The sequence below is a fragment of the Arachis ipaensis genome, chromosome B7 (assembly GCF_059453495.1).
Source record: "Arachis ipaensis isolate K30076 ecotype BB chromosome B7, ASM5945349v1, whole genome shotgun sequence".
NCBI lineage: Eukaryota > Viridiplantae > Streptophyta > Magnoliopsida > Fabales > Fabaceae > Arachis > Arachis ipaensis.
In genome coordinates this window covers 134,721,153-134,737,616 of record NC_142442.1, presented here as the reverse complement: position 1 = coordinate 134,737,616, position 16,464 = coordinate 134,721,153, and the positions used below count along the sequence as shown (strand labels likewise).

The 16,464-nt window shown below is 33.2% G+C and overlaps 2 protein-coding genes and 1 pseudogene across 3 annotated transcripts; all 3 read right to left on the bottom strand.

The window, feature by feature from the left end:
* Positions 1-2,640: 2,640 nt before the first annotated feature.
* Positions 2,641-4,382, bottom strand: LOC107606013 (F-box protein CPR1-like; annotated as a pseudogene). Its single transcript, XR_015892223.1, has 2 exons — positions 3,117-4,382; positions 2,641-2,847 (listed from the first exon to the last, which is right to left on the bottom strand). The product of XR_015892223.1 is annotated as an F-box protein CPR1-like (transcript).
* A 2,500-nt stretch (positions 4,383-6,882) lies between these two features.
* On the bottom strand, positions 6,883-8,695 carry LOC107607801 (F-box protein CPR1-like). Its single transcript, XM_088493639.1, has 2 exons — positions 7,440-8,695; positions 6,883-7,322 (listed from the first exon to the last, which is right to left on the bottom strand). The coding sequence occupies exons 1-2, from the start codon at positions 8,325-8,327 to the stop codon at positions 7,263-7,265; spliced, it is 948 nt and encodes a 315-aa protein (XP_088349765.1). The 5' UTR covers positions 8,328-8,695; the 3' UTR covers positions 6,883-7,262.
* Positions 8,696-12,315: 3,620 nt separating this feature from the next.
* On the bottom strand, positions 12,316-14,792 carry LOC148554251 (uncharacterized). Its single transcript, XM_088494318.1, has 3 exons — positions 13,025-14,792; positions 12,564-12,935; positions 12,316-12,467 (listed from the first exon to the last, which is right to left on the bottom strand). Exons 1-3 carry the CDS (start codon positions 14,790-14,792, stop codon positions 12,316-12,318), a joined length of 2,292 nt encoding a protein of 763 aa, XP_088350444.1.
* Positions 14,793-16,464: the final 1,672 nt, after the last annotated feature.

Genomic DNA, 16,464 nt, shown 5'->3' with positions numbered 1-16,464 from the left:
TACATTATATGATAAATGATTTAGTAGTTAATTGTAGGAATAAAGACTCAATTTGGTCCTTGTTCATTTTTACGAAGGACAAGAGCCTTGCTAAAAAAAAAAAGAGATACTTCGGGCCTCAATTTTTTTATTTTAGGATAATACAATTTTTCTATTAAAAAATATATTAAATAGTAACGAAAATTAGTTTTGTGGGAGATTTTATTTTTATTTTGTGGAGGTTTTAAACTCGCACAAACTATTAATAAGTTTATTTTTGAAAAATTCTTTCATCGGTGGTGGTTAAATGGAGAAAGACCATTACTTGAAATGATATTGCAGACAAAAAATAATTGCACTATGAAAGCTTTTTAAAGGAAAAAAATAGCATCGAACAAGAAATGAAATTAGATAACATTAATGTTGATGATATTTGTATTGATGATGTTAATAGTAGAGAAGATAACGATGGTGATAAAATCTGGTTACACAATAAAAAAATAGAGATAGAAGTGATAATGATGAGGATGAAGAAGATAGTGGTCATAGTTGGTTATATTGTTGAAAAGAACTTTGTGAGATTTAGAACTCCACAAATTACAAATAAAACTCTCACAAAACTAATTTTCGTTACTATTTAACTGATATTTTATCAGAGGCGCATTATCCTAAAATAAAAAAGTTGAGTAATTGTAGACAAAGGCTGAATTGAGTCTTTACTCCTAATGGTAGCATTGAGTTATTGACACAGCAACAATACCATACAATGACTACTTATTAGTGTTAGACCTATACAACTAAATAAAAAAGAGAAAAGGACAAATAGGTCCTTGACCTTTTGCCCCGCGGACATTTTCGTCCTTAACCATTGAAAAATACTTTTAAGTCCTTGACCTTCACAAAACTTGGACGGATCAGTCCCTGACGGAGGGATTTGGACGGATCAGTCCCTGACGGAGGCATTTAGACGGAGGGACGGATCTGTCCAAATTTTGTGAAGGTCAGGGACTTAAAAGTATTTTCAATGGTCAGAGACGAAAATGTCCGCGCGACAAAAGGTTAGGGACCTATTTATCATTTTCTCTAAAAAACTACCGAAGTAGCCAAAAATAAGATACTCCTATGTCTAGGTTCCCGAGAGATGCAGGCAAAATTACCAGCCAAAATAAGTGCATTTGAGAATAACTATAGTTGTTCATAATGAAATTTCTGGTTATGTTGCAGTTAAGTGATTTTGTAATGGTGGTAGATGTGGCTGTTTTTTTTTTTTTTTTTTTTTTTTATCTTGCTGCAAGTTTTTTCTCTGTCTTTTGCTGCATCGAGTAAAGTATTAGGTCATCAAAATTTGTACTCTTGATCAATCTAAACTCTAAAATATATAAAATACACCTATGTTTCAAAGGATTCCTCTATTTTGCATTTTGGACAAAGTATTAAACAGTGTGAATTTAAGACATTCCTATATGGTTAGCTTTTTCTGGACACTACCATAAGTTTCAAAGTGAAATGAAGAAACATGAATAACAAATAAACAAAACAAGCAAAAACGTATTCATTGAGTACTTAATACATGAATGGGACCGTGCTTTATGTTTACCCCCAAAATTCTGTTAGTCGCTTTCTATAGAAGAAAGGTGAAAATAAAACGCACGTTAAATTAAACAAGCCAATAAAGTGTACGTTAAGCACTTAGCAGCATAGTCCAAGATATTATTCTTCTCGAATATTTCAGCATTCATCACCTCATCTCCAGCTCTTCAATACCAGAATAACTTGCTTGACTTTTTCATCATAATATGGAGCCCTTAAACTAGATATAACAATGATAGCTCTATGCTGTTGATCCATATAATCTTAAATGGCCAAGAAAAAAATTGAAGAAGAATCAAATATAAAATTATGCCTACTTAAGAAAGGCATATTTAACATTTCAGTTTTAAACATTTATTTGTATCTAGATCTGCTCATAAATTTCCTTTTTTTTTCTTTTAATTTCAGAGTGCAATAGCTTTCATCTTTTGTTATACATTCAGAAACGGGTTAAAAGAAGACGGAAGCTAGCAAGTTATGTCTTCATTTTGCTATGATACTTCTATAGAGATCTACGAAAAACAGGGCAAAGAAGAACAAAGAGACACAAGACTGTTTTAAGTGTCCACACCCCAGCTTAAAAGTTCAGAATTGCATTTAATAAAAATATATCTAAAAGTTAATCCTAAAACTAGGAAGTACCTAACAAAATAACGTTGAAAGTCATACATAAAAATGTAAAATTTACACCACCATAGCAACTATATCAACATGCTACAACGTTTCATTACCAATACAACAAAATATAAGATGAAAACAGAAAACTTAACGTGGTTCAATTAACCTACCATGATAGAAAGTCCTAGCTACGAGCACATATTCTATGAACAATTAAGAATTCAAGCGACTAACACAAAGATCCTAACTGTAATCCCAACAAACAAAATACTGAAATACTTACTACTAAGACCAAACTGAATTGACAAATTAACAATTTGTTTACATGTTAAATCTCATATTGATGTGTGATATTCTGTGTAGACATGATAATGCAACCAAAGAAATATTGAAAAAGATAAAGCATTTAATATAACAGATTGGATTCAACTAGAAGAAGCTATATTTGCACTTTCAAATGTTCCAGTTTTTAACATTCATAGTTGGAAGGAAAATCATAATTTAAAGCAAAGCCAAAATAAAATAAAATTCTCTAGAAGCTTCTTCCAGCTCAATTTGTCAATCCTACACTTTATTTACAACAGAATTAAGTGTCTTTGTCATGCAGTCATTCTCTTCTAATTCTCTTTCCTTGTTTGACATCTTTCTGATTCTGATGGCCTACAGAAAAGATCACCATTGCATTACACATGAAAAAAGAATAAAAGTTAAAATCCCTCACCACAAGACTAGGCTTTAGGAAGCAAGACAGTGTGATCAATGATTTCCTAAGTATTGATAAATTCCAATTTCACCATCCATAGACAAAAGTGGCATTTGATTGGAACTTGATGCATAATGCATATTACTCATTACTTATTCATTAGTCACAATGCAATGAAAACTAACAGGAATAGCTTGGTGCAAAGCATAGGAGAATAGTTACATACCGATTATCTTATCCTTAACGTCAGTAGGGAGTGGCAAGAGACTCTCTGTATACACAGTAACGGGTTCACGGAAGGGAAGCCGACAAGGAAGATTTTTAATATGCTTGAGGAAGTCTCCTCTGACATTATATATGAAGTACCGTACTTTATGAGAGAAAATATAACCTATTCCAATAATATCACCATTCCTGGATAAGGACAAAGGCCAGAAGTTTACACAAGGAATCTGATAGAGAGTCCAAGATGAATGCACTTTATATTCTTTCATCACCCATATGTGAGTGTTACAGCTATCATGATTGGGATAATACAAGGCTAGGCAGCCTCCTAGTAAGGCGAGCCTTGAATAGGAGCATGCACTCATTACAGGTTGTTCCGGGGCAGATATCATTGAGAAAGTTCTCTCCTTCAGATCAAAGATAAGAATAGCATCCCTGTAAGCTTTGAGACAAAGGCAGCCAATGAATAGCACCATTCAAGAGCAATCCATGAGGTTGCCACTCCATAAGACCCAATGATTTGGGGAGTGCAGCATCAAGATTAATCCATGAATTGGTTCTCAAGGAAAAGCAATCAAAGTGATAATGGTCATCCTTATCCTGCCAAGCTACAACAACTAAGTAGTCATCCTGTGAAACATCATAACCAAATCCATAGAGATGGAACTTCTTGGGAAGGCTAACGCCCTTGTGCTTACAACCAGAAACAATATGAGAGTAGGATATTCTTTTGTTGGATCCAGTCAGTGGGTTCCATACCACAAGAAAATGTAGGTTTCCATGTAAGAGAACATAGCCTCTGCACGATCCCAGGACCTTAAAATCACAAACTAAGTTTTTATTCTTGAAAGGGGGATACACCACTTTTATGCGTGATGCATCATTGTCGTCAATAGGGGTGTGCATGGCCCGGCCCAACCCGAAGACCCGGCCCGGTCCCGAACACTTTAGGGACTAATTTGGTGTGATTTCATCGGGTCTAGGACCGGGTATGGGTCTCAAAAGTAGACCCGGTCATTATTTCGGGTCGGGTCCGGGTCATAGCTCGGGTCACCCGAAATCGGCCCGGTGGCCCGGTCATCATACACAATTAATATTTTGTGTTATTAGTGATGGATGATGGCTATTATTATGTGAAATTTAAGTATTGTAAACCTTAATATTTTGTGTTATTAGTCATTATATATAAGACTATAAGTTAATGTTTTATGTTTAAAATGCATAAGACTTTAGACTAATGCATAATTTTGTGTTATTTGTATTGATTTAAATATTTGGTGTTATTAGGCAATATTAGTATTGATTATGGTTATACTTTAATTTTAGAGAAGAGTTACTTCTTATTATATTTTTCTAAGTAAATTTTACCATGTCAAATAATGGTTGGAGTCTTAGAAATTTGGATATTTTTACATGCTAACTTACAAGAAGGTATCAATGTAATATAATGTTAACGGCCCGGTTTTCACCCGATTTTTACCCGGTATAATCGTGGCCCGAAAATGTATAGGTTTTATCAGGTCTAGGGTCGGGTTCGGGTCTAACAAATAGACCCGGTATATATTTCGGGCCGGGTCTGGGTCACATTAAACCCGGTTTCACCCGGCCCATGCACACCCCTACTCGTCAATAAATAGTGCCAAGTAAGCCTGAGTGTAGTTTATTGTGAAGATGAATGCGTTGGTGGCTGCAGGAGAATATTGAAAATGCAATTCCGCAAAGTGTGGATCGGAAATAAGAGAATACCAGAGGTTCGAAACGCACCTGAGGCGAACGAGATGTTTGGCCGGCACTAAGATTGTGTGAATCAGGTCATGAGGGAGGATGTCGTGAATGCTCTTCTGCTTCTTCTCTATGCTCGACGCCTCTTTGGCTTTGTTCTTCTATTTAGGTTAAAACTTAAAACACGGGATTATTAGATAAAACTCAAGGTATTAACCCTAAATTGTTATTTTGTAAATTTATGGATAATAATAAAAAAAATTGGTTTTTTAGGATATAAAAGGGAGAAATTAGTTTCTCATTTTTAAATTTTTATATTAGATATATTGCTTTTCAAAAATGTAAAACAATAGTAAGTATGTATATACTAAAAATCAATTATTAAATTAATTATTTAAATATAATACATATTAAAATATAAAATAAATATTAAAAAAGTTAAAAAACACGTGTATTTATTTTATATACAAATATATCATCACTAATTTAGTGACTATTTTTTATATTTGATTAGCATTTTTGTTACACAAATTTAGTCTCTAATCTTTTTAAAATTACGTTGATTAATTTTTGTTTTTTTTATTCTATTTATATTCTAAAATCATGTTTAAAATATGATATTATAACATATCTTTTTAAAGTGTGTTTAAGTAGTTCTAGTAAATACATCTGTTATGAAATTGTATGAGTATTTAAAAAATTATTTTTTATCTTTTAGTATATTTAAAAAAATTTTAATAGTAAAAATAAAAATATTTAAAAAATAAAAAATATTATTTTTTAGAAGTTATAATTCATGTGTAAAAAATTTTTAAACTTTATTTATGTACAGAAAAATTTTAAAAAGGCAATACTAAATTTCTCCTTACACACTTTTAGCACATAGAAAATTAACCAGAAAATTGAAATAGAAATCTGAATTAAAAATTTACAACTTATACATTCAAAAATCAATGAAAGAATATTGTAGAGAATACATGCAAATTGACTATTTTAAAGTGCAGTTCACATCACAAATCTCATAGGGAGATGTGATATTCTGTTTAGAAAATATATCAATTATTACATTGTTTCTACCAACCACAACATAGAATAAAAAGGCAATTAATTATGTAAACCCTTTATAATCATCTAAACAGACGGGTTAGTACTAAGAAAACAAAACCAGTAACTTAATGATAGATAACTCATGAATCATGATAATGCAGCAAAAGAAAAAAAAATTACACAGATAAAACATAAAAAGCAAACGAAAATTTTCAACATATATAGAAGATGAAAAAACGGAAAAATAAAACAGATAATATAAGAAATATTACTATCAGATTAAACTCAAGATATATTGGATTAACAAGATGTTAAACTCTATTTTCAATTTTCAGATGTTCTTGAGTTATTTTCCCTTCATATTTGGAAAGAAGATCATAATTCAAAACAAAATAAAACTTGAGTTTCTTGAAGCTTCTTCCCACTCAACTTGCGAACCCTTAATTTTATTTACAGCAAAATCACATGTTTAAGTTGCTCAATTGAATGTTAGCTCCTAATTCTCTTTCTCATATTTATGGCATCCCTTGTGCATGCTGCTAAATCTAGGTGTTAACTGGAGGCAGTAATCAATGAGAAAAGTACATTTATGTATAGTAATCGGCAGTTCAACACAATAATATAGCGTGTGAAAGATTTTCATGGCTAAAATTATTGATGCTAAATCTGCTTCTCCTCAAAAGCTATTCACTATTCATTTTACTCCCAGTAGTTTAAAGCTAAATTAGATACAAGATTAATGAAATAAGCACATATTGCTTGATAAATAAGAGGCAACCAGGGATTTTATAAGAAACTCCACACTTTGCATCTTAAGTCTGTACGAGAAACGTATTATCAATAAAAGAATCTATATTTAAAAAGTTTTGGATTGGGTTCATAAGATTTTGAAATGATAAAATTGAGGCTAAAGTAACATAAGACAACAAAATGAATAAATGCCGAAAAAGGTACTTCATCTTTATATCAAATAGAGAGACAGAGAGTGCAGGCGAAACTATTTATAGAGTACTTATCCTTTCAAAACATGTTCAAGTAAGCCCCTCTGGAGGCACCAAATGCCGTCGATTACTGGTTTGACATACAAGGTGCAGCAAGTTTATATACTCAAAATAAAACAACTCTCATACTGTAATTTTCTGTTTCTGGGTTTGCCATCATTTGCTAGTGAACTTCTAAAAACAACCACGATAAAGGTAAGATTAAAAGAAGTATATTATGTAATCTGCAAAATAAAACCTATAAAGTTTTGCATAACCAACTAAGAAATATTACTATTAGATTTGATTCAAAAGATATACTGGATTTAAAAAGAGACTAAACTTCATTTGCACTTCTCAAATGTTCTCCCCAAGTTGTTCAGTTGTATGTTGGCTCCTCATCTTCTTTCTTTGTTTGGATCTTTGGTGATGCTAAACTTGATGGTGAACTTGATGTTCTGCAAAAAAAACAGAACTGGTAAGAGTCAAAATGCAATGAAAACTAACAGAAATAGCTTGGTGCATAATGCATAGGAGAATAGCTTGGTAGAAAGCATACGAGAATAGTTACCTACCGTTTTCCTTTTCTTCTTCTTGTTATCCTTAATGTCACTTGGAAGTGTCAAGAGACTCTCTGTATACATAGCATCGGTTACACTGATGTTATGTACAAAACAAGGATATTTAACACGTGGGAGCAGCTGTCCTCCCACATTATATATGAGAAACTTTTTCTTTTCTTCTTTATCCAAAATAAATTGTTCTCCAATAATATCACCATTATTGGATAAGCACAAAGGCCGGAAGTTTCCACAAGGAATCTGATAGAGAGTCCAAGATGAATGCACTTTATATTCTTTCATCACCCATATCTCAGTTTTATCGCTATCATTATTGTAATAATATAAGGCTAGGCAGCCTCCTAGTAGGGCGAGACCTGGATAGGAGCATGGCAGGTGTTCCGGCGCAGATATGGTTGAAAAGGTCCTTTCCTTCAGATCAAAGATAAGAATAGCATCACTGTAAGCTTTAACAGGGAAAGGCACCCAATGAATAGCACCATTCAAGAACAACCCACAAGACGGGTACTCAAAAACACGCAAGGATTCGGGAAGTGCAACATCAAGATTAATCCATGAATTGGTTCTCAAGGACAAGCAATCCAAGTGATCTCGCCTTTCCCACTCGATCCAAGCTACAACAACTAAGTAATCATCCCGGGATGCATCATAACCAAATCCATACAGGCGGGCACTGTAGGGAAGCCTAAAGCCATAGGGAAGCCTAAAGCCATAGAACATACGACGATGAACACCATGAGAATAGGATATTCTTTTGCTGAATCCAGTGAGTGGGTTCCATACCACAAGAAAATGTGGGTGTCGATGCAAGAGAATAAAACCTCTGCAGGATCCCAAGACAGCAAAATCAGAAGGTGGTTTCTTTTTGAAAGGCGGACACATCTCTTTTTGGGATGCAGTCTAAGTAAACGAAGTAAGCCATAGTGTCGTTTTTCATGAAGAAGCATGCGTTGGTGGCAGCGGGAGAGTGGTGAAAATGAAACTCCGCAAAGTCAGGATCAGAAATTAGAGAGCACCACAGCTTGGAAACGCACCTGAGGCGAGCGAGATGTCTGATCGGCACCTGCAGTAGGATTCTGTGAATAAGCTCAACAGGGAGGATCTCGTGAATGTTCTTGCTCTTGTGATTCTTCTTCTTCTCCATGGTGGATTCCTCCTTTGCTTTGTTCCCGATATGCTTCAGCTTCTTCTTCTTATCCATGCTTGGATTGCTGAGCTTTTCACAATTAGTATAGCAATTCTTCACTCAATCCCGGGACTTGAAATTGTTTTGAAAACATAAAACTAAGGGAAGGGAAGGGAAAGGTCACTTTTGGATTGGCTATTGGAAAAAAATAGGGTTAACTACCAAATATTCGAATGGATCATACATTATTAAAAAAGATTGAGAGTGTAAAGTGTAATTTCTAATTTTTTATTATCATCTCTTTCATATTTATTTTTTATCTCATTTATAAAATTAATAGTGAGATATCGCACTTTAGTCCATTAATTATTAAAAAACAAGTAATGCTACATATACACTAAAATCAGTCACTAAAGTTGGCTACCAGTATAAAATACATGTTGGAATACAAATAACATTGAAAATAATTAAACCACACATATATTTATATATGGTTAATTTTAGTGGCTAATTTTGGTGTACAAATATAATTTTTGTAAAAAAAATTGAGAAGATTTATTTCTCCAAATATACTCTCAAATGGATTTAGATTCTCTAAATTTTAAATTTGTAATTTAAAGGATAAAGTGTCATCTTCTATTCTTGAATGGTTTCTCTCTCATATTTATTCTTAGTCTCACCTATGAAATAAATGGTGAGAGATCACACCTTATTCTCTAAAATAAAATTCAAAATTTAAAAGATTCAAATCCCTCCCAAACTATTCAAACGCTTATAATAATGACTTTCATTTTTATTATTGACAAAAATAATCTTAAATAATTTAAAAATGTACACAAAATGCCATCAAATGATGTATTCTCATTCTCTATTAGTATTAACAAAAAGTGTCTGAGCTGACAAACAGAAAAGTTTATATGACAAACAAATATGCCTAGTTGGACCCATTTTCAAATTCTCCAATTCATTAACTCTAATCTTCAATTAATAATCTAATTTCCAATAATATATTGAGAAGTTAAAACATTCTAACACTATAAAAGAGGGTCAAAAGGAATAAAAGAGTTAATACTGTAATCATTGTTGTCTCTCTATCTTCTCCTTCTTATCGAGTCACCATCAAAGATCATCATCTATCCACCGTCACTGCATCGATGGTTTAAAGAGGCATTGTCGTATCTTGGTAGTTGTTTATCTGACAAGGTACACATATTATCTTCTCCATTAGGATTTAGAAACTTTGTGTAGTTCATATTATTGTTGTTATATGGTCTTTGATGAAAAAAATCGCAACTAAGTATATGATAATGTTGATTTTTGTTCGTTAAAATTTTGCTTTTTGCTATATGAGTTGTTTGATGCATTGCATTGGTTAGGGTTTAGTTAGTTTCATTTTTTTTTCTATTTTAGAAGAATAATTTTAATAGTTAATTAAAATTCTGTTAGTATTAAAATGTGTCTTTTTTTGCTTGAAATTTCAGATGTCAACACTCATAATATTCTTGATGCACCATATGGGTAGGTTAGAGAGAAATTAAAAAAGTAGAATGCAATATTCTGAGGGATACTGTGAGCAACATTGACAAGGTGTTAATGAGCCTTTTGATATTGTGGAACTGTTTTAGCATTTTTTTTTTTATGTTAATGAATTTTTTAGATAAATTGTTTAAGTTGTTTTGGAAGTTATTGGACTATGTTGTGTTTGACTCTGTTTAGTACTTATTATGGTACATTACTTATTTAGGGTATATCATTTAGATAGTGTCACTTGATCATAGGTTATGTTTGAATTACAAGGAATGTTAATTTACTTTTTGGGAATTACTAATAACTGTCATGTAACTTGTTATATGATCAATGTAACCTACACTATATTTAAATGTTAATTACAAAGTTTATACTACACTCTGAAAAACACAACACACATTAGGTTCTCATCAAACTACACTCTAATAAATAGTACATTTTTAATACACATCAGGTAACACAATACAAGAGTTGTCATTCAATGTTTCAACCGAATTTGATACATCCACAGTTATCAAAATACACTCTAATAATTGATATTTATTCTTCATTCACTATTTAGCATTAGTACAAATTAGTTCTTAAACAGAGCAATGAAATTGATAAAAATACCAACTACAACTCCAATGCACATCATGATTAGAAGAATTTCAATCCTCTTCAATTTCTTTTTCAATTCTTTAGTAAAAACATGTAGTACCATGGGGACTATGTCTTTATACTCCATTGATTCAGACAGCTTTCTGATACTCTTCTTTTTTAGTTTTCTACGTGAAGAGAGCATGAATTTGTTGTTCCAAGAACATTCCTCCTCTTCAACCATATATTGCTCTTCCAATCCATCAATCAATTGAAAATATTTACAATTCTGGTTTTTATTCTGCTAATAACACAAACAAAAAAGTGATGAAGGACAGTGATAAATCAAAAGGTACGAAAAAATATTAAAATAGGAACAACAACGAATACCCATTAGAGAGAAAAAACTAAGTCATGATTACCTTTTATAGTAGGCACCGAAAGAATCACCTCCCTGGATTAGTATTTGTCTTCGATTTCAGAGCAATAACAGCAACAGAGCAGAGACATGTACCATCATACCGCTTCGAAGCATACTCTTCGCACCTATCGTTGCATTTTTCTGCCATTGATGCAAACCTTCGCTTCATTCCATCTCCATCCATGGTTAAACCTCTCTTCAAATGCATCACGTTCTGATTTGAAATTGGAATTAAGGTTAATGAATTGGGAAATTCGGGAATGGTCCAGGTAGGCATCTTCGTTTGCCACATAAGTTTTTCTGTTTGTCACTTCAGAGTTCAGACACTTCCATTTATAGAGAACGCATCATTTGATGGTGGTGCATTTCGTGCACGTTTTTAAATTATTCAATATTTTTGTTGATAAGAAAAGTGGAGGTCATTATTTTCAGCGTTTGAATAATTCGGAAATATTTTTTGTGGTTAACCCTTTTTTTAAAGAATAAAAAAATTATTTTAAAAAGTTAATAAAAAAATAAAAAATTATTAAAATTTATTAGTTTTTACTATTAGTTAACCATCAATGTTTAAAAATATAAGTTAAAATATATTGTTGGATTACTAAAGTAAAAAAAATTGAGTTATTGGCTAAAAGTAATAGCCAAAAATAATAAATTATAATGATCCTCTAATATTTTTCAAAGTTAAATATAGTATTAGAGTTATTAAATAAAAAAATATATTTTTCTATTTAAATTATATAAAATGGTAAAGTTTTTTTTTTAATGTATAAAATAATTCTTGAACATTCATTTTCTCAACGATAAGTCATAAGTATAAGCAAGGTGAGATGTATATACATAAGGTCTTTTAAAGTTTTCTGTCAAAAAACCAAGGTTGCGAGAACCAGACCGGTCAATAAACCGGTGAGGTCACTAGTTCAATGGTTTACTGGTTCGACCGGGGTTCAATCGGTTTAATTAAATATTAAATAAAATTATTAAAAAACTTAAAATAATCTTTAAGTATATAAATTCAATGATCTCTAACTTAATAAAATTTAATATTTCACATAATAAATTATCCATTACTTAATATTAGAGGTTCACAAACAACTTCAGACATCAAAGTTTATAAGTAAACAAAAAATAAAAGTACATAATGACAAACCCATAATGTTCTACATTCAAAAGATACAATTACTAGCAAGTTTTCAACTAATCAAAGGTGCAACTCATCAAAAATCATAATTATCATTAAGTGTTCCAACATCTCCATCATAAACAGGTAATCCAAAGCCACCATCATCAGAAGTACCACCAAAAGAAGCTGTATTTGAAGAATCAGCAACATTAGGGAAATCCACATCAAGTTCCACATCTCCTCCATCTAATAAAATAAAATAGAAAACCAAGAAAAAATTAAAGTTACAACTTTACATCAGATATTGAGAGGAAATGAAACAAGTTTTGCTATTTCAATCACCTGTAGGATATGAAGGCATAGCATTATCCGTATAAATTAAATTTTCAATGCCTTCGATATCTCCATTAGTGAATTCAGGATCACCTTCATCCGGCATTACCCAAAAATCTACTGTGTCAATGCTTTGAATGTCAATTGGATCATAATTCTTCTTCTTGCGATGCATTCTAGATTGAAGGCGTAGATTATAAGTGACATAAACAATGTCACTTAGCCTTTGATGCTCTAATCGGTTCCTCCTCTTTGAATGGATTTGTTCAAAGAGGCTCCAGTTCCTCTCGCAGCCGGATGATGAAGATGTTTGATGAAGAAGACGAATTACCATTTTTTGCAAGTTAGGAGCACTCCCACCATGTAGCCTCCACAATTCACCTACCAGAATATGTAATTCAACCATCAATTCTCATTCAATATTTAAAAAACATTCAAAGTAAATTAAACATAGAAATATAAATGCTTACCAGGTTCAAGTCTCTTAATTGCTTTCAATGCACTTTCCCTTCCAAAACTTCCTTTTCGATCTCGATACAACTGTATCTCTTGCATTGCGGCAACCGAGTCATCGCAAAGAGTTTCAATATCAAATAAATCAAGCAAAGACCTCAAGATATTTGCCTTCTCAACAAACCCCTCACTATAGAAGTAATCTGGATTCAAAAAGTATGCTGCTGCATGGAGGTCACGCTTCAAATGCTTATCCCACCGCATTTTCAAGATACTTGTATAAGGTGTGTATGCAGATTTCCTATTTCTAAACATTGTCTTGATATTAATTTTGGCTCTTTGCATGCCCGCATACACGATACCCAGAGAAGGTTTCTCATCAGCATCAACAAGCCTCAATAACTTAATTAGAGGACCAACAAGCATAACAGTAGTAAAACAATCCTCCCAAAACTTACTATCCAAGATAATTGAACTAACCATCTTCCCATTGACACTCTTGGATAATTTATGAGAAGTGAAATATTTGTCAATCACCAATGCTTGCAAGTCTTGTTTATGATCATACATACTTTTCAAAGTAATGAAAACAGTAGCAAAACGTGTTACTCCTGGTCGAACAATTTCTTTCCAATCTTTTCTTTTTCTAAGCCATGACAAGAAAATCATATGATTGTAAACAAAGACAGTCACTTTTGAAGCACGAGAGGCAAGGTCAGCTATGTGAGGAAGACTTGCTATGTCTTTCAAGATAAGATTGATGCAATGAGCAGCACAAGGAGACCAAAAAATATTTGGATACTTTTCATGAATGAGTTTTCCAGAAGATACATAATTCGCAGCATTATCAGTAACCACATGCACAATGTTACTAGACCCAACCCACTCAATAACCTCAGCAAACAATTTAAACAAGGTATCGGCAGTTTTTATCATATCAGAAGCATCAACAGACTTAACAAATGACATACCAGCAGGACAATAAACTAGAAAATTAATTAACGTACGCTGCCTTTGATCAGTCCAGCCATCTGCCATCAGTGTACAACCAGTCCTTTTCCACGAGCTTCTATAACCTTCAACAAGCAACTGACACTCCTTCTTAAGATCGGCCAGCAAATGAACTCTCATTTCATCATACGACGGTCCCTTGAAACCAGGTCCAATTGCAGCAACGCCGTCCAAGGCAGGTTGAAAGTAAGGCGATTGAATTGCATTGAATGGAATCCGTGCATCAATGATCCATCTTGCAAGCCCCAACTTAACATTGTGTTTAACTTGTTTACTGGCCAAGACACTTTTCAAAGCTGGTTGAGAGCCTGGCGTAGTCCTTTCCTTAAAATAACTTCCAATTGGAGTAGCAGCAATCGCTCTTCTCTTTCCTTTGTCTCCCATTGTTGCAGGAGCCGGAGGTTGTACAGGATTAGGTGCTTCACCCTCTTCTTCCGCTTGTGTTTCACTTTCCACATCATAACAATCAGCTGTATATTTTCTTTTTTCTGCCCTATTTTTTTTGTTTTCCTCCAAAAACCTTTTGAATTGAAGTTCAACATCTTCAGTTACTTTGTTACAAACTTTAATTTGTCCAGGGATCTTTGCAAGATGATATTTCATTCTATATATCCCCCTTCCATTGTAAGTATTCAAGCAGAAAATACATGTATATTGAGCCTTGTTATTTTTGTCATACTTCACTGTAAAATACTGCCAAGCTGGATCAGATTTACCTCTGGATGAACCAGTTTGAGAATCTTGTGGTTGTGGGTTACTTTGTGATTGTTCCATCTATAACAATCAGAAAACCAAAGACCAGAAAACTTCAGACAACCATGAAAATAATCAAAATATTCATCATGAAGCAACAAACAGAAACAACAAAACATATTCAAAGTCAATAACAGCAATGATGAAAATAATGAAGCAGCAAACAGAAGCAGGTAACACAAGCAGCAATGCAAAATAGAAGCAGGTAACAGAAGCAGCAAAACAGAAGCAGCTACCAGAAGCAGCAAAAAATATTCATCATGATTCATGAAGCAGCGAGCTAACAGAAGCAGCAATGCAAAACATATTCAAAATAAAAAACATCAATCCTGAAAATCAAGGGGGGCTCAGAAAATCAAAATCCAAAATCAAGCATAGAACAGGCGAGCACAGAACAAGATCAGAACCTCAGAAAATCAAACTCAAGAAGCATAGGTGAAAAAACAGAGTCTTACCTAATTCGGAAGGAGGCGAGCTCGGCCGGTGGTCGTCGGCTGCTGTCGATGGTTGTGGGTGGCGACGAGGAGGCGGGCTCGGCCGGTGGTGGTAGCTGTTGCTCTCGATGGTTGTGGGTGGCGACGAGGAGGCGGGCTCGGCCAGTGGTGGTCGCGGGCTCGGCTATGGTGGCCTTGGTGGCCTTGATGGCTGTGGGTGGCTATGGACGCTGGCGCACTGTGGGTGGCCGGTGGCTATGGACGCTGGCGCTGAATCTGGGGAAGAAAGGGAACTGGGGAAGAAAGGGGAAGAAAGGGGGGGGAGTATCAGATTAGGGTTAGGGATACATTTCACGAACGTTATTCTTTTTTCTTTTTTTTTTTAAATGCCAAAACGACGTTGTTTGGCATATGAATTTGCAAACTATTGAACCGCTAAAATACCGGACGGTTCTTCCGGTTCGCCGGTTAACCGCCGGTTCGACCGATTTTTTGCCAGGCGGTTATTAGCGTTACCCGGACCGGTAAGGTGACCGATTCCCAGTTTTTCCGGTTGAACTGGCCGGTCCGGTCCGATTTTCACAACCATGCAAAAAACAGAACGAATTTTACCTCTTTAATCTTTATACACAAATGTTATTTTTCTGTAACATTTCTAAATTTACTATCTCATATATAGTTCTTAAACCCACAAATAAAATGCGTGACTCTTGCATCAGAATATGCAACTCTTTTCCCACACTCAAGAAAAAAAAAATTAGTTTTTTTAAGAATTTTAGTTGAAAAAATTTCAACTAAAGATCTCTAAAAATAATTCAATATTTTTATTTAGTTCAGTAACATATCATTTTAAATTAAATTTTTTTATTCAATACATTTTTTACTTTCACATTCTAATTATTTATTTAATATTTTCTATTTTTATCTTTCACAAAATATTGTACAGTTAATATTAAAATATTTATACTATAATAAATTAATCAAATAAAAATATTTGAATAAACAATTTTGTAATTATCAATTCCTCAATAACGATAGATTTATTTTCTCTTGTTTTTTTTTAAATGTCTTTTATTTCACTACAAAAAATTACTTTAAAAAATTATGTTACATTTTTCATTATAAATTTATGTGGTTTGACATACAAAGTGATTAATATTAATTTATTTTTGTCTAAATCTACCATAATTTGCCTAAGAAACTACCTAAAATCAACTATGCTAACAAGAAGATTAAAAAAATATATATTTTGTCTATAT